This window comes from Pelophylax lessonae, assembly GCF_965119305.1.
Source record: "Pelophylax lessonae genome assembly, chromosome: 1".
Classification (NCBI taxonomy): domain Eukaryota; kingdom Metazoa; phylum Chordata; class Amphibia; order Anura; family Ranidae; genus Pelophylax; species Pelophylax lessonae.
Window position 1 is genome coordinate 456,203,494 of NC_138768.1, and position 26,245 is coordinate 456,229,738.

Below are 26,245 nucleotides of genomic sequence, written 5' to 3' on the forward strand. Positions count from 1 at the left end.
CCAACTTTGTTGCTTATATATTTATAGCTATGTCATTATGCACGTTGACTTGTTGGCAGTAAATTTGTTACCATGGAAATAAAATACCTGCAATCCCCATCAGAACCTACAAAACAAGTTTCTGCTATTTTTCCCGCCCATCAGGCAGAAAATTGCTCTGCACTTTAAACAACTGATTTTATGAAGAATATCTGAAAGGAGATTGCTTTTTCCTTGATTGCTTTTGATTATTCGTTTTTTAAAGGACTACTGAACATAAAATATAGTGTTATGAAAATTTCTAAAAAATTTAACGAGAATGTGTTTTGTAGATATACAGTACTGTGCAAAAGTTTTACACAATCGCTCTAATGTTTCTTTCTTCCGCTTCCCCTTGGGTGTCATGAGCCTGGACAGAGCAACTCAACTAAAATCCTCTTGCAAAGTTGTTTATTGATTACAGTATATCCTTGCAACACTCCCATAACAGTCTTAGTGCCACTGCTTTAAACCAATTACTGCATTTGGTATAGTATCTCAGAGGAGGTACTAGATACACCCCTTGCTTCCTTTTCTTATTTCATGTTTTCATGTTGCATTGAGATCTGAACATATGTCTCTGTATGCACTATTGTGCCTCGTCTTCTCTCTGTATGTGTTTTAAATAAATAAACCTGCACCACGTACCTGGTAGAGGAGCCTGACATGATGGGGAAAACCTCTCTTACACCTCTGACTCAGGGGCCCCTGATAGAGCAGACAAGTTACACAGAAGTACAGATGGGCATGAGTGCCTATTGGTCTTGCTAACAGCAAGGCTGGATGGACTCTCTGGGTCAAGCAGGGGAAGACCATCAGTAAAGCACAGCGGAGCGGGAGTGTTGGATGGACACCAGTGAGCAGAAGATGGGAGCAGGCTGGCACTGGCAACAGCAGACAGGTACATGCTGTTAGCAGACAGGTGGTGAGCAGGCGCTAGAGGAAAATAGGCGGAGGCTCACAGCAGCCAGTCCAACAGTGATGGGGACAGAGGCAGAGTCAGATGAACCAGGTAATACACAGGCCGACGAAACAAGTGCAGATTCATAGGCAGGAGTGAATTTAGGATACAGACAGAGTCAGTAACAGATTAGTGGAGCAGCAACAAGGGGCACAGGCAGAAGCGGGGTCAGAGGCAGGCTGGGGTCAGTGCAGATGGAGTTCAGGAGTACTCAAGACAAGCTGGGTCGGTAACAGTAATCAGATGCAGAGTAACAGGTTGCAAATATGCACGGGAATGCTGTAAACAAGACAGCACTTAAGCACAGGCTCAGTTCAAATAGCCCGGTTGAAACCAATGCGAGCGAAAAATGCGCGCCAATGCGAATGAATATGTGCGTGTGCATGTGCATGAGCATGTGCACATTATTGACGTAAAGAAACATGAATTAATCTGTGCCTATGCACAGGATGCCATCCAGGAGAGTCATCTAGTTTACAGACCCATGCCTATATACAGTATCTCATAAACGTGAGTACACCCCCTCACATTTTTGTAAATATTTTATTATATATTTTCATGTGACAAAACTGAAGAAATGACAATTTGCTACAATGTAAATAGTAAGTGTACAGCTTGTATAACAGTGCAATTTTGCAGTCCCCTAAAAATGACTCAACACGACCAATAATGTCTAAACCGCTGGTAACAAATGTGAGTACACCCCTAAGTTAAAATGTCCAAATTGGGCCCAAAGTGTCAACATTTTATGTAGCCACCATTATTTTCCAGCACTGCCTTAACTCTCTTGGGCATGGAGTTCACCAGAGCTTCACAGGTTGTCATTGGAGTCCTCATCCACTCCTCCATGACGACATCACGGAGCTGGTGGATGTTAGAGACCTTGCGCCTCCACCTCCCGTTTGAGAATGCCCCACAGATGCACAATAGGGTTTAGGTCTGGAGACATGCTTTGCCAGTCCATCACCTTTACCCTCAGCTTCTTTAGCAAGGCAGTGGTCGTCTTTGAGGTGTTTTTGGGGTCATTATCATGTTGGAATACTGCCCTGCAGCCCAGTCTCCGAAGGGAGAGGATCATTCTCTGCTTCAGTATGTCACAGTACATGTTGGCAATCATGGTTCCCTCAATGAACTGCAGCTCCCCAGTGCTAGCAGCACTCATGCAGCCCCAGGCCATGACACTCCCACCACCATGCTTGACTGTAGGCAAGACACACTTGTCTTTGTCCTCCTCACTTGGTTGCCACCACACACGCTTGACAACATCTGAACCAAATAAGTTTATTTTGGTCTCATCAGACAACAGGACATGGTTCCAGTAATCCATGTCCTTAGTCTGCTTGTCTTCAGCAAACTGTTTGCAGGCTTTCTTGTGCATCGTCTTTAGAAGAGGCTTCCTTCTGGGACAACAGCCATGCAGACCAATTTGATGCAGTGTGCGGTGTATGGTCTGACCACTGACAGGCTGACCCTCCACCATTTTAACTTTTGCAGCAATGCTGGCAGCACTCATACATCTATTTCCCAAAGACAACCTCTGGATATGACGCTGAGCACATGCACTCAACTTCTTTGGTTGACCATGGTGAGGCTTGTTCTTAGTGGAACCTGTCCTGTTAAACTGCTGTATGGTCTTGGCCACAATGCTGCAGCTCAGTTTCAGGGTCTTGGCAATCTTCTTATAGCCTAGGCCATCTTTATGTAGAGCAACAATTCTTTTTTTCAGATCCTCAGAGAGTTCTTTGCCATGTGGTGACATGTTGAACTTCCAGTGATCAGTATGAGAGAGTGAGAGCGATAACACCAAATTTAACACACTTGCTCCCCATTCACACCTGAGGCCTTGTAACACTAACGAGTCACATGACACGTGCCGGGCTGCATGCACGGATAAGGGTCTGGTATGTTTTTTGGGGGGGGCCCCACTCCATTTTTTTTTTCGGCGTGGGGCTCCCCTCATAATGCATACCAGGTTTGGAACCTGGGGGGGGACCCCACGCCGTTTTTCTTCCCATTCTGGCGTGGAGTTCCCCCTCAAGATTCTGAGAGCGCAAGTCACACCACAAGTCGGATCATCCTGATCCGACTTGTGATGCGACTTCCATTCAAGTCAATGGGATCCCATAGGGAAACATTGATTTTCAAAAAAAACTTATAAATGTGGCTTAATGCTGTATAAGCAATGTTAAGCAACGTTAATCAGCCATTAGCAGCGTCAGACGTTTTTACAGCTTGACGCTGCAGCTCCATAACGCACTGGTCCTGGGTTTTTTTTGCAGCTCAAAAACACCTATGCCACTTGGAGCTCCTAAAAGCCCTGTGTGTGCAAGAGGCCTTACTTCCTTTTCTAAATGAAGAGGAAGATACATTGTAATGTAAACGTAAACAAACCAAAGTGTGTAAAAAAAAAAAAAATTATAATAATAAAGAATAATTAAAAAACTAAGAAAAAAAAATAACAAGATCAACGTTTGTCAGGGTTAGTGTTAGGGTCATGGTTGGGGTCAAAGGCCATGGTCAGCTTATTTTGTATAAAATCATTTTATTTTATTTTTTAATTAGTATCAGTGTCAACTAGTGTCAGCGTGTTTTAGGCGGGATAAAAAAAAAATCACACCATTGTTTCTAGGCTGTACTACGGGTACAAGCAACAATTAACATTCACATTGGTGGTATCGCTGCAATCATCAAGAGCAGGAGAGCTTTTTTTGGGTTGTTCTTTGGGGGTAAACTATGATAATAGCATAAATGATTTTTTTACTATTTTTGGCCAGTTTTCCCTTGATAATTCAGATTTTAGATACCTGGAACATGTCATAATGTCAATGCTTTTTAGAAATGTTGGTGCTTTTTTACGAAAGCCAATTAATTGTCTGATTTGGGTAAGGCCAAAATTACATTTTAAGTATCCATAGATGTGGCTCATTCCAGATGAAATAATTTGCCTATTTGCTTAAATAAAGATCCTTATTTTTTGAGTTTACCAAAGCAAGAGCTCATCAATAGTATAGCAGTTCATGTAAGAAAAATATTTTTGCCCATGTCTTTTTGTTTGTCTGTGAAGGTTTTGATTTATCTGAGTCATTGTATAACTAATAGTAGTATTCACATTCAACTGGACTTGTATAGTTAAGATATGCCACCCCCCACCCCCCGCTGTGGCCTAACTCTGCATTTATACCCACATAGAAAACTCAGTGATCCCAAATCCCCATTGAGGGCAAAAATATTTTTTCCTAGACCTCCCTCCTACCCACCTCTAACCCATGCTGTCAGTCTTCTTTCCTCTCTTATTTTGTGAAGTGAGATATACTCACCTAAGATACCTATACAAGTCTCACACGGCCGCTGTTTCCCGTAGGGGGAACACTGTTCCAGCACTTTGATGCCCCCCTCCAGAGATTGTTTGACTTTGAAAAGACCCTGCTTCAGCCTATCCAACAGGAAGTGTCCATGTCAGGCAGGTGCTGATGTGGGCACCTGAAGAAGGACCTAAACCAGAAAGCAAAAAGTAGAGGAGAAGTCTTGGGGATAGATTGTCACTTGCCCATGGCTACAGGTAGGTTAAAAGAGCTTTTAGATAGGGCTATGTTTTTTTTTTAACCCCTTCCCCTAAAAGTATGTACCCATACGTCCTCTGGTTTAAGCAGTAATACCAGGGCCATGGCTGCAGCTGCAGTCATGGCTACAGTAACTTTTTTTAAAGTCGAGCAAGGCTGTAAAACGTAAAAGCAATCCTAGCGGCTAGAAAGACACTGGATTGCTTTTACATGTGGTGGAATGGGGTCCCCCCCTCCAACCATCTTTCGCCACCTTCCCGGGCTTTCCCGTCCCCCCACTGGCTTAAAACAGAGATGGCTGAGGACCAGAACTTCCCAGATCACCTCTATGGTCTAAGAAACAGGAAGAGATGTGTATTGTGTCACTTCCGGTCTAATGTAAACAGGCCATTACTAAAAGAGTAACTCTCAATAAAGAGTAGCTGTCACTGCCCATGCTATTAAAAGGGATATTGTTAATCCCTTGTGATAGCAATAAAGTTGATAAAAAAAATGAAAGAGATGGTGTAAAAAAATAAATAAATAAAAATAATATATATATAGATATATATATCTATATACAGTATATATATATATATATATATATATATATATTTTTTTTTTTTTTTTAAAGTTTTATTATTCAACACAAGTTCACAAACAGTGTCAGAATAGATAGTACATATCTCAATTAGAAAGGTATCAAAAGGCATACACAAAAACAGTAGTCTTAATCATTATCCGTGGGATAGCAAGTTTCCCTCCCACATAGTCACCCAATAATACCATGGTTAACACCATTCTTCCACGGATTCAGAGAGGAATTTTGAATTTGGAACACGGAATTTGGAATTCGGAACACGGAACACAGAATTTGGAATTCGGAACACGGAACACAGAACACGGAATTTGGAATTTGGAATTCGGAACACAGAATTTGGAATTCGGAACACGGAACACAGAACACGGAATTTGGAATTTGGAATTCGGAACACGGAATTTGGAACACAGAACATGGAATTTGGAATTCGGAACACGGAACACGGAATTTGGAACACGGAAAACGGAATTTGGAATTCGGAACACGGAACACAGAATTTGGAATTCGGAACACGGAATTTGGAACACTGAATTTGGAATTCGGAACACGGAATTTGGAACTTGGAATTCGGAACACAGAACACGGAATTCGGAACACGGAACACAGAATTTGGAATTCGGAATTCGGAATACGGAATTTGAAATTTGGAATTCGGAACAGAGAATTTGGAATTTGGAATTTGGAACACGGAACACGGAATTTGGAATTCGGAACTCGGAACTCGGAACACGGAATTTGGAATTTGGAACACGGAACACAGAATTTGGAATTCGGAACACGGAACACGGAAAACGGAACTTGGAATTTGGAATTCGGAACACGAAACACGGAATTCAGAACACGGAACACGGAATTTGGAATTCGGAACACGAAACACGGAATTCAGAACACGGAATTTGGAACACAAAACATGGAATTTGGAGCACGGAACACAGAACACGGAATTTGGAACACGGAACACAGAACACAGAATTTGGAACACGAAACACAGAAAAAGGAACTTGGAATTCGGAACACAGAATTTGGAATTCGGAACACAGAACACGGAATTTGGAATTCGGAACATGGAACACGGAATTTGGAATTTGGAACACGGAATTCGGAACACGGAACTTGGAATTCGGAACACTGAACGCGGAACGCGGAACACGGAATTCGGAACACGGAACTTGGAATTCGGAACACAGAATTTGGAATTCGGAACACAGAATTTGGAATTCGGAACACGGAACATGGAACAGAGAACACAGAATTCGGAACACGGAATTTGGAATTCGGAATACGGAACACAGAATTTGGAATTCGGAACACGGAACACGGAATTTGGAATTCGGAACACGGAACGTGGAATTCGGAACACAGAACTTGGAATTCGGAACATGGAGCACGGAACTCAGAATTTGGAATTCGGAACACGTAACATGGAATTTGTAATCTGGAATTTGGAACACGGAATTTGGGATTCGGAACACGGAACATGGAATTCGGAACACTGAACATAGAATTCGGAACACGGAATTTGGAACACGGAATTTGGAATTCGGAACACGGAATTTGGAACACAGAATTTTGGAATTCGGAATACGGAATTTGGAATTTGGAACATTTAACACGGAACACAGAACACGGAATTTGCAATTCGGAACACGGAATTCGGAACACGGAACACAGAACACGGAAATGTAGAATGTGGAATTTGGAACACGGAACACAGAACACAGAATTTGGAATTAAGAACACGGAACATGGAATTTGGAATTTGGAACATGGAATTTGGAATTCGAAACACGGAACCTGGAATTCGGAAAATGGAACACGGAATTTGGAATTCGGGACACGGAATTTGGAATTCGGAACACGGAATATGGAATTCGGAACACGGAACCTGGAATTCGGAAAACGGAACACGGAATTTGGAATTCGGAACATGGAATTCGGAACACGGAACACGGAATTTGGAACTTGGAATTCGGAACACAGAATTTGGAACACAGAACACGGAATTTGGAATTCAGAAAAACGTAATTTGGAATTCGGAACACGGAACACGGAATTTGGAATTGGGAACACGGAATTTGGAATTCGGAACACGGAACACAGAATTTGGAATTCGGAACACGGAACGTGGAATTCGGAACCCAGAACTTGGAATTCGGAACATGGAGCACGGAACACAGAATTTGGAATTCGGAACACGTAACACGGAATTTGTAATCTGGAATTTGGAACACGGAATTTGGAATTCGGAACACGGAACATGGAATTCAGAACACGGAACATGGAATTCGGAACACTGAACATGGAATTCGGAACACAGAACACAGAATTTGGAACACGGAATTTGGAATTCGGAACACGGAATTTGGAACACGGAATTTTAGAATACGGAATACGGAATTTGGAATTTGGAACATTTAACACGGAACACAGAACACGGAATTTGCAATTCGGAACACGGAATTCGGAACACGGAACACAGAACACGGAAATGTAGAATGTGGAATTTGGAACACGGAACACAGAACACAGAATTTGGAATTAAGAACATGGAACATGGAATTTGGAACATGGAATTTGGAATTCGAAACACGGAACCTGGAATTCGGAAAATGGAACACGGAATTTGGAATTCGGAACACGGAATATGGAATTCGGAACACGGAACCTGGAATTCGGAAAACGCAACATGGAATTTGGAATTCGGAACATGGAATTCGGAACACGGAACACGGAATTTGGAACTTATAATTCGGAACACAGAATTTGGAACACAGAACACGGAATTTGGAATTCGGAAAAACGGAATTTGGAATTCGGAACACGGAATTTGGAATTGGGAACACGAAATTTGGAATTCGGAACACGGAACACGGAATTTGGAATTCGGAACACGGAACGTGGAATTCGGAACACAGAACTTGGAATTTGGAACATGGAGCACGGAACACAGAATTTGGAATTCGGAACACGTAACACAGAATTTGTAATCTGGAATTTGGAACACGGAATTTGGAATTCGGAACACGGAACTTGGAATTCGGAACACGGAACATGGAATTCAGAACACTGAACATGGAATTCGGAACACAGAACACGGAATTTGGAACACGGAATTTGGAACACGGAATTTGGAACACAGAATTTTGGAATTTGGAATACGGAATTTGGAATTTGGAACATTTAACACGGAACACAGAACACGGAATTTGCAATTCGGAACACGGAATTCGGAACACGGAACACAGAACACGGAAATGTAGAATGTGGAATTTGGAACACGGAACACAGAACACAGAATTTGGAATTAAGAACACGGAACATGGAATTTGGAACATGGAATTTGGAATTCGAAACACGGAACCTGGAATTCGGAAAATGGAACACGGAATTTGGAATTCGGAACACGGAATATGGAATTCAGAACACGGAACATGGAATTTGGAAAACGCAACACGGAATTTGGAATTCGGAACATGGAATTCGGAACACGGAACACGGAATTTGGAACTTAGAATTCAGAACACAGAATTTGGAACACAGAACACGGAATTTGGAATTCTGAAAAACGGAATTTGGAATTCGGAACACGGAACACGTAATTTGGAATTGGGAACACAAAATTTGGAATTCGGAACACGGAACACGGAATTTGGAATTCGGAACACGGAACGTGGAATTCGGAACACAGAACTTGGAATTTGGAACATGGAGCACGGAACAAAGAATTTGGAATTCGGAACACGTAACACAGAATTTGTAATCTGGGATTTGGAACACGGAATTTGGAATTCGAAACACGGAACCTGGAATTCGGAAAATGGAACACGGAATTTGGAATTCGGAACACGGAATATGGAATTCGGAACACGGAACCTGGAATTCGGAAAACGCAACATGGAATTTGGAATTCGGAACATGGAATTCGGAACACGGAACACGGAATTTGGAACTTATAATTCGGAACACAGAATTTGGAACACAGAACACGGAATTTGGAATTCGGAAAAACGGAATTTGGAATTCGGAACACGGAATTTGGAATTGGGAACACGAAATTTGGAATTCGGAACACGGAACACGGAATTTGGAATTCGGAACACGGAACGTGGAATTCGGAACACAGAACTTGGAATTTGGAACATGGAGCACGGAACACAGAATTTGGAATTCGGAACACGTAACACAGAATTTGTAATCTGGAATTTGGAACACGGAATTTGGAATTCGGAACACGGAAATTGGAATTCGGAACACGGAACATGGAATTCAGAACACTGAACATGGAATTCGGAACACAGAACACAGAATTTGGAACACGGAATTTGGAATTCGGAACACGGAATTTGGAACACGGAATTTTGGAATTTGGAATACGGAATTTGGAATTTGGAACATTTAACACGGAACACAGAACACGGAATTTGCAATTCGGAACACGGAATTCGGAACACGGAACACAGAACACGGAAATGTAGAATGTGGAATTTGGAACACGGAACACAGAACACAGAATTTGGAATTAAGAACACGGAACATGGAATTTGGAACATGGAATTTGGAATTCGAAACACGGAACCTGGAATTCGGAAAATGGAACACGGAATTTGGAATTCGGAACACGGAATATGGAATTCGGAACACGGAACCTGGAATTCGGAAAACGCAACACGGAATTTGGAATTCGGAACATGGAATTCGGAACACGGAACACGGAATTTGGAACTTAGAATTCAGAACACAGAATTTGGAACACAGAACACGGAATTTGGAATTCTGAAAAACGGAATTTGGAATTCGGAACACGGAACACGTAATTTGGAATTGGGAACACAAAATTTGGAATTCGGAACACGGAACACGGAATTTGGAATTCGGAACACGGAACGTGGAATTCGGAACACAGAACTTGGAATTTGGAACATGGAGCACGGAACAAAGAATTTGGAATTCGGAACACGTAACACAGAATTTGTAATCTGGGATTTGGAACACGGAATTTGGAATTCGGAACACGGAACTTGGAATTCGGAACATGGAATTCGGAACACTGAACATGGAATTCGGAACACAGAACACGGAATTTGGAACACGGAATTTGGAATTCGGAACACGGAATTTGGAACACGGAATTTTGGAATTCGGAATACGGAATTTGGAATTTGGAACATTTAACACGGAACACAGAACACGGAATTTGCAATTCGGAACACGGAATTCGGAACACGGAACACAGAACACGGAAATGTGGAATGTGGAATTTGGAACACGGAACACAGAACACAGAATTTGGAATTAAGAACACCGAACATGGAATTTGGAACATGGAATTTGGAATTCGAAACACGGAACCTGGAATTCGGAAAATGGAACACGGAATTTGGAATTCGGGACACCGAATTTGGAATTCGGAACACAGAATTTGGAATTCGGAAAAACGTAATTTGGAATTCGGAACACGGAACACGGAATTTGGAATTCGGAACACGGAATTTGGAATTCGGAACACGGAATTTGGAACACGGAATTTGGAAAAAACGGAATTTGGAATTCGGAACTCGGAATTCGGAAAAAATAAATCTGGAATTCGGAACACGGAATTCGGAACACAGAACACAGAATTTGGAATACGGAACACGGAACCTGGAATTCGGATCACGGAATTTGGAACACAAAACACGGAATTTGGAACACGGAACACAGAACACGGAATTTGGAACACGAAACACGGAACACGGAATTTGGTATTCTGAACACAGAATTTGGAATTCGGAACACAGAACACGGAATTTGGAACATGGAACATGGAACACAGAATTTGGAAATTGGAATTCGGAACACGGAACATGGAACACGGAATTTGGAATTCGGAACACGAAATTTGGAATTCAGAACGTGGAACACGGAACACGGAATTTGGAATTCGGAACACGGAACACAGAACAAGGAATTTGGGATTCGGAACACGGAACACGAAACTTGGAATTCGGAACACGGAATTTGGAATTCGTAACACGGAACACGGAATTTGGAATTCTGAACTCGGAACACGGAACACGGAATTTGGAATCTGGAATTTGGAATTCGGAACACGGAATATGGAACACAGAACACGGAATTTGGAATTTAGAACACGGAACACGGAATTTGGAATTGGGAACACGGAATTAGGAATTCGGAACTTGGAACACGGAATTTGGAATTTGGAACACGGAATTTGGAAAAAACGGAATTTGGAATTCGGAATTTGGAATTCGGAAAAAAAGAAATTTGGAATTCGGAACACGGAATTCGGAACACGGAATTTGGAATTCGGAACACGGATCCTGGAATTCGGATCACGGAATTTGGAACACAAAAAACACAGAATTTGGAACACGGAACACAGAACACGGAATTTGGAACACGAAACATGGAATTTTGTATTCTGAACACATAATTTGGAATTCGGAACACAGAACACGGAATTTGGAATTGGGAACACGGAATTTGGAATTCGGAACATGGAACACGGAATTTGGAATTTGGAACACGGAATTTGGAAAAAACGGAATTTGGAATTCGGAACTCGGAATTTGGAATTCGGAAAAAAAGAAATTTGGAATTCGGAACACGGAATTTGGAATTCGGAACACGGATCCTGGAATTCGGATCACAGAATTTGGAACACAAAACACAGAATTTGGAACATGGAACACAGAACACGGAATTTGGAACACGAAACACGGGATTTGGTATTCTGAACACATAATTCGGAATTCGGAACACAGAACACGGAATTTGGAATTTGGAACATGGAACACAGAATTTGGAAATTGGAATTCGGAACACGGAACATGGAACACGGAATTTGGAATTCGGAACACGAAATTTGGAATTCGGAACGCGGAACACGGAATTTGGAATTCGGAAGACGGAACACAGAACAAGGATTTTGGAATTCGGAACACGGAACACGAAACTTGGAATTCGGAACACGGAATTTGGAATTCGTAACACGGAACACGGAATTTGGAATTCGGAACACGCAACACGGAATTTGGAATCTGGAATTTGGAATTCGGAACACGGAACATGGAACATGGAACACAGAACACGGAATTTGGAATTCGGAACACGGAACATGGAATTTGGAACACGGAATTTGGAATTCGGAACACGGAACACGGCATTTGGAATTCGGAACACGGAACATGGAATTTGGAACACGGAATTTGGAATTTGGAAAACACGGAATTTGGAATTCGGAACACAGAACACGGAATTTGGAATTCGGAACACAGAACATGGAATTTGGAATTCGGAATTCAGAACACGGAACATGGAACACGGAATTCGGAACACGGAATTTGGAATTCGGAACGCGGAACACGGAATTTGGAATTCGGAACACGGAACTTGGAATTCGGAACACGGAACATGGAATTTGGAATTCGGAACACAGAACACGGAATTTGGAATTCGGAACACGGAATTTGGAATTCGGAACATGGAACACGGAATTTTAAATTTTGAACGCGGAATTTGGAAAAAACGGAATTTGGAATTCGGAACTCGGAATTTGGGATTCGGAACACGGATCCTGGAATTCGGATCACAGAATTTGGAACACAAAACACAGAATTTGGAACATGGAACACAGAACACGGAATTTGGAACACGAAACACGGGATTTGGTATTCTGAACACATAATTTGGAATTTGGAACACAGAATTTGGAAATTGGAATTCGGAACACGGAACATGGAACACGGAACATGGAATTTGGAACACGGAATTTGGAATTCGGAAAACACGGAATTTGGAATTCGGAACACAGAACACGGAATTTGGAATTCGGAACACGGAACATGGAATTTGGAATTCGGAATTCAGAACACGGAACATGGAACACGGAATTCGGAACACGGAATTTGGAATTCGGAACACGGAACGCGGAACACGGAACTTGGAATTCGGAACACGGAACTTGGAATTCGGAACACGGAACATGGAATTTGGAATTCGGAACACGGAACACGGAATTTGGAATTTGGAACACGGAACACAGAAATTGAAATCTGGAATTTGGAATTTGGAATTCGGAACATGGAACACGGAATTTGGAATTCGGAACTTGGAATTCGGAACACGGAACATGGAATTTGGAATTCGGAACACGGAATTTGGAATTCGGAACACGGAGTTTGGAATTCGGAACATGGAACACGGAAATTGAAATCTGGAATTTGGAATTTGGAATTCGGAAAATGGAACACGGAATTTGGATTTCGGAACACGGAACATGGAACACGGAATTTGGAATTCAGAACACGGAACACAGAATTTGAAATTCGGAACACGGAACACAGAACACGGAATTTGGAATTTGGAATTCGGAACACGGAATTTGGAACACAGAACATGGAATTTGGAATTCGGAACACGGAACACGGAATTTGGAACACGGAAAATGGAATTTGGAATTCGGAACACGGAACACAGAATTTGGAATTCGGAACACGGAATTTGGAATTCGGAACACGGAATTTGTAATTTGGAATTCGGAACATGGAACACAGAATTTGGAATTCGGAACACGGAATTTGGAATTCGGAACACGGAACACGGAATTTGGAATTCGGAACACGGAATTTGGAATTCGGAACACGGAATTTGGAACACGGAAAACAGAATTTGGAACTTGGAATTTGGAACACAGAATTCGGAACACGGAACACGGAATTTGGAATTCGGAACACGGAATTTGAAATTTAGAATTCGGAAAAGAGAATTTGGAATTCGGAACACGGAACACAGAATTTGGAATTCGGAACACGGAAAACGGAACACAGAACTTGGAATTTGGAATTTGGAATTCGGAACGAGTAATTTGGAATTCGGAACACGAAACACGGAATTTGGAATTCAGAACACGGAACACGGAATTTGGAATTCGGAACATGGAACCTGGAATTCGGAACACGGAATTTGGAACACAAAACATGGCAGTTTTACTGCGGCAGGCTGGCTCGGTTGCGCCCCCACTAGGCAGTGGGCAGTGGGGATGCCGATCCACGGGACTTTTTTTTTGGGAAAGTTATATAGCAGAATGTGAAAAATATTGTTTTTTTTTTTTTTTCAGAATTCTCGCTTTTTTATTGTTTATAGCGCAAAAAAAAAGAAAATAAATCATACAGGTGATCAAATACCACTAAAAGAAAGCTCTATTTGTGGGACATTCATTTATTTTTGACCGCGCAATTTTTCCTTAAAATAACGCAGTGCCGAATCTCAAAAAATGGCCTGGTCATTAAGGGGGCAAATCCTTTCCGGTCCAGAACTGGTTAATGAAAATGTTTTTTTAAAACACCCTGTTTCCCCTTCACATGCATATGTAAACATTGTCCACACCATACATATGGTATCATGAATGTTATAGTGAGAGCAATACTTCTAGCGCCAGACCTATCTGTTGGTTACTAAGCTAAGGATGTGTTTTTTTGACACCACATATATTATTTCATGCGTTTTGCTTACCCCCTCCCTTTTCAAAGGTCTGTTGGTCTTGCTTTACCTTGCATTTGTTTGAAAGTGTAGTTGCATGGTGTTTGGGTTAAGGTGACTTAGTTGCCTATGTGGTCCACATGCAGTGGTGTATTTAGGTTTTGTGCTGCCCTAGGCCTGACTAAACTTGTGCACCCCCTAATTTAAATCCCACCCCTTCCTGTAAAGGCCACACCCCTTCCTGTTTATGACCCACCCTGTCATCTGTAATCCACAGACCACAACCACAGTCTATCAGTGCCCATCAGAGTAGCCTCATCAGTTCCCATAAGTTCAGCCTCATCAGATCCGCCTTATAAGTGTCCATCGGTGCAGCCTCATTACTGCCCATCAGTGCAGCATATAAGTGCAGCCTCATCAGTGGCCATCAGCACAGCCGGATCAGTGCCCATTAGTGCAGCCTATCAGTGCATCATATCAGTGCCCATCAATGCAGCCCCATCAGTGCAGCTTATCAGTGCTGCTTCATCAGTGACCATCAGTGCCACATCATCAGTGGCCATCAAAGAAGCCTATTAGTGCCACATATCAGTGCTCATCAGGGCAGCATATCAGTGCAGCCCCATCAGTGCAGCTTATCAGTGCCCATTAGTACAGCCTTAGGAGCATTAAGGCTGCAGTGCCACACTTATTAGCATTGGCGGCCGTCAGGCCAGTTGTATTAAGTGTGGTCGGCGGCCTGCAGTCTGTCCGAATGTCCTCACCGGCCGGTATTATCATACCAGCAGGTAGCAGTGTGACCGCTTTATAGGGATGCCAGACTGATTTTCTTCCTGGACCCTGCCCTCCGGCCCTATTCGACTGGCCCTATACTAAAAATGTAGCGCAAGCCAGTGGAAACCATTTTCATGTGGGAGCCGGGAGAAGACTTTTTTTTCGTGCGGGGTGCAGCTTTTTTGCTGCCCCCCCTGCAAAGTGCTTCCCTAGGCCTAGGCTTTGTTGGCCTAGGCCAAGATACAGCACTGGCCACATGAATGAGTATGTTCCTAACACTGATTTGAACTGAAAACTCAAAAACAATGATAGCTCTTCAACATTACAGAACAAGTCTACTTGAATGTGACAAACTACTATGAAGCAATCCTTCAACATGTATTTCACCATTGCTATATGCCAAGTGTAAGGACCCGTTCACACTGCTCATAAAGTTCACACTGACCTAAAGTGACACTTCATCCATGTTTCCGCACAGCAGTGCAGTGCATTGAGCTGTATTGCAGTGCCCACCAGCATGTCTGCATTTTACCACAGCTCAATGCACCACTCCTCCTCTGGGCTGGGCTGCAGTGTGAATGAAGCACACGCAAAACAACTGTTTTCTCTGTGTCCTAGAGGTGATTAACGTTCATCCCGTGTGGAAAACACCAGTCAACAAACTATGTGTCTTTGGTCTGGCTTGAGGCCATGGCTACTCATATCCTTGATGCTACACCACTCACTTCTGTTTACTTATTTAGAAACCCTGGTAACAAAATAAATTAGTTTTACTAGCATTATATTACTTCTACCTCTTTCCCACCTTGTCTATATGCATGTACAATGTTAAAAATCCTTCTTGCTTCTAAATCAATACAAAAACTTACTAGGTCACTCTTTATGTTTTGATTTTTGCTTATATTTTTCAGTTTGCTGCTATGCTTCTGCTGGTCTTAATTCTTCAACTTATCGCAGCTGTTCTTGGCTTTTTATTCTCAGGAATGGTAAGTATTGTATTTTTGTCCTAATTGTGACTAGACAACGCATATACTCAAGAATTGTATAGAATCACACAAACCAGAATCAAAGGATTTAAGCTTAGCAAAGATTGGGATTCAGTAATGAACCTGCTCATGAAGTACTATCTGAGAGATTAATTTGATGGTAACTACTGCCATTACTAGTGGTGTATTCCGTCTATTCTTGTGCAGTGAAATGTAACAAATTATACATATAGTGCTTTTTAAAAATCGTACTTGTTCTGCATATCCAATCTAAACACAGGAAGTGTGATTTCTAGAACAGATCCAGCTGTGGCAAGCTATAACTTACAGTCTCAGTAGAATTAGCAGACAGTGGTTTGATCCAAATGCCATCTTACAGATCATAGAAAGCTTTGATCCAATACTTGTGCAGATCTTCACAAATGAACATTAAGTAGGTAAACAAATCATAATATGTATACTTCCAGCAATTACATGTGCTCAGAACACAAACTAAATATACACTGAAAAGGGGTTGGGACTAGCTATACAGAGCATTTCCTTGCTACAGATTGAGGCAAGGACAAAATGATTTAAAACCAAACAATGCATGTGTAACAAGATATCACTGTTGCTTATTTTAACCCCTTTACTACACAGTAACACATATGTGTGGGCTTTAGAGCCGGTTCACACTGCCGCGACCACTAAAGTCGCCTCATAAGGGGCGACTTCTAGCGCGACTTCTAGCGCGACTTCTAGTGCGACTTTTAGCGCGACTTCGGTGCGACTTACGCGAGACGACTTTGTAGGACTTTGTATTTGGCCAATCAGAATATGATGTGTTGTGACCTAATTTCCCTTTCCTTTTTTTTTTTGCTGGCATTTATCGGGCATTTTTTGGGCGTCTTTGGAGGCAGGCATGTCTTTAGTGTCTGGGGGGTCGAAAAAGTGTACCTGTGAAGTTTCAGCTCTGTAGCATGTCCAGAACCCCCAAAAAATTAGCATTTTTCTTATAATTATTAATACAGCAGTGTGGCGGATTCTGTACACCTTGCCTTTTTTCTTGCAGGCATTTATCGGGCATTTTTGGAGGCAGGCATGACTTTTTTTGCATTTAGTGTCTGGGGGGTCCAAAAAGTGTACCTCTGAAGTTTAATCTCTGTAGCATGTCCAGAACCCCAAAAAATTTTGCATTTTTCTTATAATTTTTATTAGAACATTCATATGGCTTCTCTCTACCTGGCTTTTTTTCTTGCAGGCATTTATCGGACATTTTTGGAGGCAGGCATGACTTTTTTTGGATTTAGTGTCTGGGGGGGTCTAAAAAGTGTACCTGTGAAGTTTTAGCTCTGTAGCATGTCCAGAACCCCAAAAAAATTAGTATTTTTCTTATAAATATTAATACAGCAGTGTGGCTGCTTTTTTACACCTTGCCTTTTTTATTGAAGGCATTTATCGGGCATTTTTGGAGGCAGGCATGACATTTTTTGCATTTAGCGTCTGGTGGGTCCAAAAAGTGTACCTGTGAAGCTTCATCTCTGTAGCATGTCCAGAACCCCCCAAAAATTAGCATTTTTCTTATAATTTTTATTAGAACATGAATACAGCTTCTCTGCACCCAGCGTTTTTTCTTGCAGGCATTTATCGGCATTTTTGGAGGCAGGCATGACTTTTTTGGGATTTAGTGTCTGGGGGGTCTAAAAAGTGTCCCTGTGAAGTTTCAGCTCAAAAAAAAAGCATTTTTCTTATAATTATTAATACAGCAGTGTGGGTTCAGTGTGGGTTCTGGACATGCTACAGAGCTGAAACTTCACAGGTACACTTTTTAGATACCCCAGACACTAAATCCAAAAAAAGTCATGCCTGCCTCAAAAAATGCCCGATAAATGCCTGCAAGAAAAAAAGCCAGGTGGAGAGAAGCCGTATTAATGTTCTAATAAAAATTACAAGAAAAATACTCTTTTTTTTCTTGTTGAATACCATTTTTATGGAAAGTCGGATCACAAGTCGGATCACAAGTCGCTTCAATTAAGATAAGGAGGCGACTCCCATTGAAGTATATGGGACAAGTCGGATCAGAGGTCGCCTCAAAGTAGTACAGGACCCTTTTCTGAAGTCGGAGCGACTTCAGTAGTGCCAATTAAGACGGCACTGATTGATTAACATGGCTTTTGTTATGTCAAGCGACCTGGGGCGACCTGGGGCGACACAAGTCGCCTCATAAGTCGCCCTAGTGCGAATGGGCTCTTAAACCTGGGCACCCAATATATGTTCCTGTGTTTGTACTGGGGGACGCTCAATTGAGTGCTCCCAGCACAGAGAACAGGCTCTTACCGAGAGTTCCAGGTCTCCTTCTAACATTCAGAACCTAGGAGTCCCGGTTCTTGATCACCTGATTGCTGTGATAGCCACTGATTGGCTATCACAGTGATCAGTCACTGTGCAGCCGCCCCTGTTTTTTGTTCCCTCTGAATGGAGAGACAGAGATATTGTATCTTTCTCTCTTTATCAGAGGAGAAAAATGTAAGCAAACAAAAGTGTGTGTGGATTAAAAATAAAAAATAAAATTTATAAAAAAAAGCAGATCAGGGTTTGATCTAGGTTAGTGTTAGGGTCAAAGGTCAAGATCAAAGATCTGGGTCAAAGCTCAGAGTCAGTATATTTTAGTCAGGATTAAAAAAAAGCTAAATGCGTACTATTGTTTCTGGGCTCTACTACTGGTACATACAACAAATAATATACACATATGTGGTATCACTGCGATCGTTGGAAGCAGGAAAATTGATTTTGGGTTGTTCTTTGGTGGTAAGTTATGGTAATAGCAAAAAGAATATGCTAAATGTCAAAAAAAGTTTTTTTTGTTTTACTATTTTGGGACAGTTTTTCTTTGATAATAAAAACAAAAATTAAGAGATATCAGGTACTATTTACTACCAAATGAAAGCCCAATTTGTCCTGGAAAAAAACAAGGTATAATCCACCTGGATACACAAAGTAGTTGCAATCATATGTATAATTTTCCTAACACAAGTCAAACTTGCGAAATTGGGTCTGGGCGTAAAAGTTTGTATTGACCCTGGTCATGAAGGTGGTAATAAGATAATATGTTCCATCTAAGCAATGGTTAATTGTTTCTGTTGTTACAGGTTTTAGAAAAAGCCTCTAATGTAATGTCCAAGGCAATCATCCGTTATCGGGAAGATGCAGATTTAGAAAACTTTATTGATTATATTCAGAAAAAGGTGAGATTTTGGTTTAATGACAGAAAACAATTTCCAATGTATTGAAATGACCAAAACATCTTTTGATACTGTCAGAGCTATGGATTTAACATGCCAGTGATCTAATGAGAGAACTTCTAGATGGATGCCTTGTGCTCCATATCACTGTTAAAGGGTTAGTGTACCAAAAACTGCCTATGCAGGTTAGGGGTGTCTGTAGATGAAAACATGTGCAACTTTGACCAAAAATGAATAATGCCCTTGCTATAAGTGTAAACCATTTATGTACCTCATGAAACCTGACCTGAAAACTCCCAGAACATTGCTAAGCAAGGCCTAATCGTTACTGCTCACCTCCACCATCACAGGAATGAAAGAAAAAGGGGCATTTCATATGCCCCCCCTTTTTCTCATGGGATAAGTGGCAGGTCAGAATATTTCCAGTCAGTTTTAGGCGGGAAGATAGCAGGTAGAATTTACCTCAGGGAACCTGCATAGAGATATTGTAGTAAAGGGTGGAGTTTAGGCAGTCTGTCAGGTGATAGGTCAGTTAGTGAGGAAAGTGGGAAGGCACCTCAGGAATTTCTAGAACGTTCCAATAGGTTATATAAGGAGCTGGCATTACCTGAGGGGCTCATTCACCTCACAGCACTCAGCATTGGAGTTTCCCAACCCCCCCTCCCCTTATGTCGCGGCTGTTTGTTATGTGGAACGTCACTCTTGCAACTATGCAAGGGTGGACAAGTTTGTTATTGAGTATGGGAGTTTGTTTTGAAGAAAAATTGCTTTATTTATTGATGCAGCCTGAGCTGTAATGGCTGGGTTGTCTGGATTTTAATAAAAATTTTATTGATTATTTATTGAAGCTTAACCAGCAAATAAACGGCCGCGGCCAATTTTTAAGCCAAGTCTTGAGTCCTTGTATTTTTTATAAATTAGAAGCATTTATATAAGTTTTTATTCTAGTTTTAAGGGTATATCAAAGATCCTGACTACTGTCCCATAATCTCTTCTCTGATTCAAGCCCCTTACATGGTCTTTTACTCCCATGATGCGGTAGCTCTAAGCTCAGAGTTTGAGAGCTCACTCCTTTGATGGCCAAGGTGAACATTAATGGCTGAACCTTGCTTAGGAACATCCTAGAAACATCTTGGGAGTTTTCAGGTAAGACTTCATGGAGTACGCCAATGGCCTACAGCTGTAGCAAGGACATTATTCAACTTTAGTCAAAGCTGCACATTTTGTTTTTATCTTCAGACTCCCCTTATCTGCATAGGCAGTTTTATTGGCAAGGTGAACAAACCCTTTAAAGAAAATCAATATAAAAAAATATATATCTCTCTGCCTACGTAAATATATAAAACTTCATGAAAGCCATATGCCCTTTAGTTTAGATAAATACAAACTTTTTAACAGCAAAGCGGAGTTCCAGCCGTTTTTGTGTTTATTAAAAGTCAGCAGCTACAAAAAGTGTATCTGCTGACTTTTAATAAACACACACTCACCTGTCCCACAATCCAGCGATGTGGCAAGCGGGAGCTTCAGTTCTCTCCCTCTTCTCCCCACGGTGCCGGCATCACAAGTGTGGGCACCCAGTTGTGACAGTGCCCACACGGGTGCGCACTGCGCATGCACGAGTCGCGCTGCACGTCCTGAGTGGGCGGGCAATCTTCTGGGACCTGTGACGTCTCCCAGAAGATTGCAGGGAGGCAGGGGGAGAGGAGAACTTCCGCTCGAGCCACCTCGGCGGCCAGAGTAGAAATGGGAGCAGGTACCTGTCGAATCTAGGTACTCGCCCCCCCCCCAAAAAAAATGACATGCCCAGTGCGGCATGTCAGGGTGTCTGGAGGCCTTAAAGCGGAAGTTCCACTTTTGGGTGGAACTCCACTTTAAGTACATAATGCACCTGTCTCAGGGTTGCTAGTAATAATCTGCATTACTAGACCATGGTTTAAGATTTTTTTTTTTGTTGTTCTTTAATTTCTTTATCTGGTTCCTTGGTTTTTAAATAAATGACCACATTGGGTTTGACTTAATTGGTTGCCTACCTATGGTTTCCAATGTAAAACCTACTAAGGGTAGGTTTATGTCTATGGAACATTTTTACATATAACCACTGTCACAATGACATTTTTTTTTCCTTATGCTATCTTTATTTATCACAATAACTTTCTTTTACATGTAGGGACCCCCCTTACTCGGGTCACGTTGCATATAAACTGACCTAATACAAAATTCAAACACTAGATTCCATACGTTTTTAAATAGCCTAAATCTTAAGTTTTAAAATAAGAAAAAATCTTCACAAGGGATATTCAATGCGATGCGTCCCTTGGTTTGGACTGGTTTAGCAGAAATCTTCCTCCTCTGATGCTCCCCCCACTCCCATCGCCATAATCTTTGGGTGCAGTGAGGGTTAGTAGAACTGAGGGAGCTGTGACGGGCATTCATCAAGTGTGCCCGACCATACCCACCCTTTCCGTTGAGCTTCTCCATTCATAGAAACCGGTACTACAGCTTCTATGAATAAAACATAATCTATGAATCAAAGATGGACGTATGAGTGAAAGGTCTGCCCCCTTCCATTTAAAGATCACGTTTCATTCATTTTTATTCATTCCTGCCGCAGATTATAGTGCTAGGGGTGAGTGCAGGCTTTAGGGCAGGAGGAAGCTTTCTGCTAAAGCAGGACACAGCAACACTCTGGACACATCACTTGGTAAGTGCTATCCTTTGTGCAAATTTATTATTATCATTATTATTGTTATTATTATTAATAATATTAGTATGATGTTTTTTGTTAAGTTAACTTAGGTTTTAAAGTGTATACAGCTTGTTTAGGCAAATATTGATTGTAATACTTTTCCAAGATTTCTTACCTAGAGATTCTGCCAGTGAAAGCAATTCCTGTTGTAAGGCTGATAATACTAAGCCACTGGCTCACAATTAGCAGCAGCTTTGCCAGCCTGCCATGCCCATTCCTTTCAGTTGGCTGTTGTTTTCTGTTGGCATACGCCTATCAGGTCTGCAGGAAGCAAGCGCAGGATCTTCAAGTAAGATACTTTGTCAGAGAATCACAAAAAATGATTTGCCTAAAAAAACTGTGTACAGCGAGGTATGATGCCAAAGATGCTGAAAAATACATTTTAGGTTTACATAAACTTAAAGAGGAGTTCCACCCAAACGTGGAACTTCCGCTTTAAGTACTCCTGACCCCCTGACATGCCACATTTGGCATGACGTGAGAGGTCCCAGAAGTTTGCCCGGTCATTCAGGATGCGCAGTACGACTTGCACATATGCAGTGCGCACCCGGCTGTGAAGCCGCAAGCTGTCACAGCCGGGTGCCCACACTAGTGATGCACCCCTGAGAGTAGACGGGGAGGAGCGAGGCTTCGGGCGGCCGCATCATTGGATCCTGGGACAGGTGAGTGTGTGTTTATTAAAAGTCAGCAGATACACTTTTTGTAGCTGCTGACTTTTAATAAATACAAAAAAGGCTTGAACTCCGCTTTAATTGTATACATAATTGTGTTAAGATGATAAACCCCACATAAATATGCTGAAATATATGTGAGAATCTTAGCTGTTACCTTCATAGCCATAGTGTAGTGAATATATACTACGCAACCTGTGAGCCTCATTGTGTGTCTGCAATAATTGGTACATATACAGTGTATATAGCAGGGTTTCTTAACCAGGGTTCCATAGATTCTAGGGTTCCACCAGATGTTCCTAGGGGTTCCTTTAGCAATGAACTATTTCTGCCTCTCAGATAAGTTCCTACTGACACCATTGATCAATGATTGATTATTAATGATTGGTTGATTGATTGATTGGTAATTTTAGCTATTTTTAACAGGGTAATTCTTCCCAATGACCACAAGTGTAAGGAGCATTCTTCCAACTGATCATCACACTAATGTATCAATGTTGTAGGTATAGTTATTTTTTATCAGGGGTTCCCTGAGACTGGAAAGATATTTCAAAGGTTCCTCTATGTTGAAAAGGTTGAGAAAGGCGGGTATATAGTATAATTTTTACATGACAGTTTTGCATACCTCAGACAAAGACACAAAAAGACATTAAATGAACACAATGATTATCTAAGTTGTACATTTTATTGTTTGTGTTACAGTTTGAATGCTGTGGAGTGAATAGCTACAAAGACTGGTCACTGAACATATACTTCTACTGTATAGACACCAACCCAAGTCTGGAAAGATGTGGAGTTCCATACTCTTGCTGCATCAGAGAAGAAGGACAGGTAATTGAAGAAACAAACCTTTGCTAACATTATTTAGACTCTTATGTATATCAATAAAAAGGTTAATGCAAATAATCAATTAGCACTTTATATAGTATACCTTTTTTGCGCTGTGTACTATTTTATTGACCATTACGAAATCTCTAGATTTTGAACAGCGGCATCTTAGATTTTTCTCATTATCCCATAGCGCAGGATTCACCCTTTTTTCAATGCAAACATTACTAACATAATTTATACTCCTATGTACATCAATGCTAAGTTTTTACTCAGCTCCGCTTAGCACAACAGTAAAAATGTCAACACAGTAAACATTAGTTGTCTTTACATTTTAATGTAACTATCAAATGGGTGTGCATGGCTGTCATCCCAGAAGGAAGCCTCTTCTTAAGATGATGCACAAGAAAGCCGCAAACAGTTTGCTAAAAACAAGCAGACTAAGGACTTGGATTTATGGAACCATGTCCTGTGGTCTAATGAGACCGTGTGTGGTGGCAACAAGGTAAGGAGTACAAAGACAAGTGTGTCTTGCCTACAGTCAAGCATGGTGGTTGTAGTGTCATGGTCTGGGGCTGCATGAGTGCTGCAGCACTGGAAAGCTACAGTTCATTGAGGGAATCATGAATGCCAACATGTACTGTGACATACTGAAGCAGAGCATGATCCCCTCCCTTCGGAGACTGGGCTGCAGGGCAGTATTCCAACATAATGACACCAAACACGCCTCCAAGATGACCACTGCCTTGCTAAAGAAGCTGAGGGTAAAGGTGATGGACTGGCCAAGCATGTCTCCGGACATAAACCCTATTGAGCATCTGTGGGGCATCCTGAAAATAGAAGGTGGAGGAGCTCAAGGTCTCTAACATCGACCAGCTCAGTGATGTCATCATGGAGGAGTGGAAGAGGACTCCAGTGACAACCTGTGAAGCTCTGGTGAACTCCATGCCCAAGAGGGTTAAGGGAGTGCTGGAAAATAATGGCAGTCACACAAAATATTGCCACTTTGGGCCCAATTTGGACATTTTCACTCAGGGGTGTACTCACTTTTGTTGCCAGCGGTTTAGACATTGATGGCTGTGTGTTGAGTTATTTTGAGGGGACAGCTAATTTACATTATTATACAAGCTGTTCACTCACTACTTTACATTGTAGCAAAGTGTAATTTTTTCAGTCTTGTAACATGACAAGATATAATAAAATATTTACAAAAATGTGAGCGGTGTACTCACTTTTATGAAATATTGTAGCTGAAATGCTCAATAAGTTCTAGGGACAGCCCAAAGGAAAACAACAAGAAAGTGATAGCATATCTCTGGAAACATTTCATTATGTTAGCCTCAGTCCTCACTGTCCTTTTAAGATGGTATTGTAATTAAGAACAGTTTTTGTCATTCTTCAGTTAGTCATGATAGTAGTTTTCCAAAACACAACAACAAAGTGTTGGAAATTTGTATAGCTATGCACACAATAATTTAATAACTTGATGAATATTTTTACAGACTGTCATAAATACAATGTGTGGATATGGGACACAGAATCTCAAGAGGTGGCATGTGGAACACCAGATCTTCGTGGATGGGTGCCTGGATAAGATTGTGATCTGGGGTAGAGGAAATTTGCTGTTCCTGGGAGGCATTGCAATGGGACTCATCCTTCTAGAGGTATTTTTTTTTTTAACTTTACCATCTGAAGAATTAGGGAAGTATTGAATGAAAACTCGCTCTGGTATTCTTGTGCAGTTGTTAATATTTTAAGAACGCATTTCCTAATTTGTTGTAAAGATGAAATAGTACTAAAAGTCACTAAGACACAGACCAACCTTTGCACGAACCAAAAGTATATATAGCAAAATGTAAACATTTTAATTATTTCAATTTGCCATTTGCCTTTCCCTGTCACCTATTATATTTACTATTCGATTACATTTTTGGCCTCAATAAACACATTACACATTGTGTAAGCAGAGGTGACTGCCCTCTTTGGATTCAAGCCACCCATTGGTGTGAACGTTCCATTTTGGTCTATATATGCTGTTGGAGGAGTGAGTTCAGGGTCTGAGTCTACAGAAAGATGAAAATGTAGAATATGAAGTGGAGTTTGTGTTCCTGCACAGAGGGGCACACATGATAGGGCCTGTGGCCCTAGCAGAAGAATGGCAGTTATGGCATTAAAGGAGGTACTGCAGCACACCCCACACTTCTGGTACCTTTTGCTGGGAACAAAATCCTGAACTGTAAATTCCTAAGATACAGTAGGTTTGAACAGTTACCCATTTTGTGAACCCATATACTACCAGTCATTTGGTACTATGGACTTGACCACTTGTAAACTAAATATGTAACCACGTTAGTAATCAAGGCCTCTTAAGAGAAGTATGGATTACTCCTATCCAAGCCCATGACCTGAGAAGGCGA

At 41.4% G+C, this 26,245-nt stretch overlaps 1 protein-coding gene across 1 annotated transcript in view; it reads left to right on the forward strand.

Moving 5' to 3' along the window:
- LOC309544458 (tetraspanin-33-like) overlaps positions 1 to 26,245 on the forward strand; it is a 45,992-nt gene that overhangs the window by 13,467 nt on the left and 6,280 nt on the right. Inside the window, exons 4-7 of the mRNA XM_082243371.1 lie at positions 16,288 to 16,362; positions 19,491 to 19,586; positions 23,703 to 23,831; positions 25,331 to 25,492. Of these exons, the coding sequence (XP_082099497.1) occupies positions 16,288 to 16,362; positions 19,491 to 19,586; positions 23,703 to 23,831; positions 25,331 to 25,492 (462 nt within the window). The remainder of the gene's footprint in view (positions 1 to 16,287; positions 16,363 to 19,490; positions 19,587 to 23,702; positions 23,832 to 25,330; positions 25,493 to 26,245) is intronic.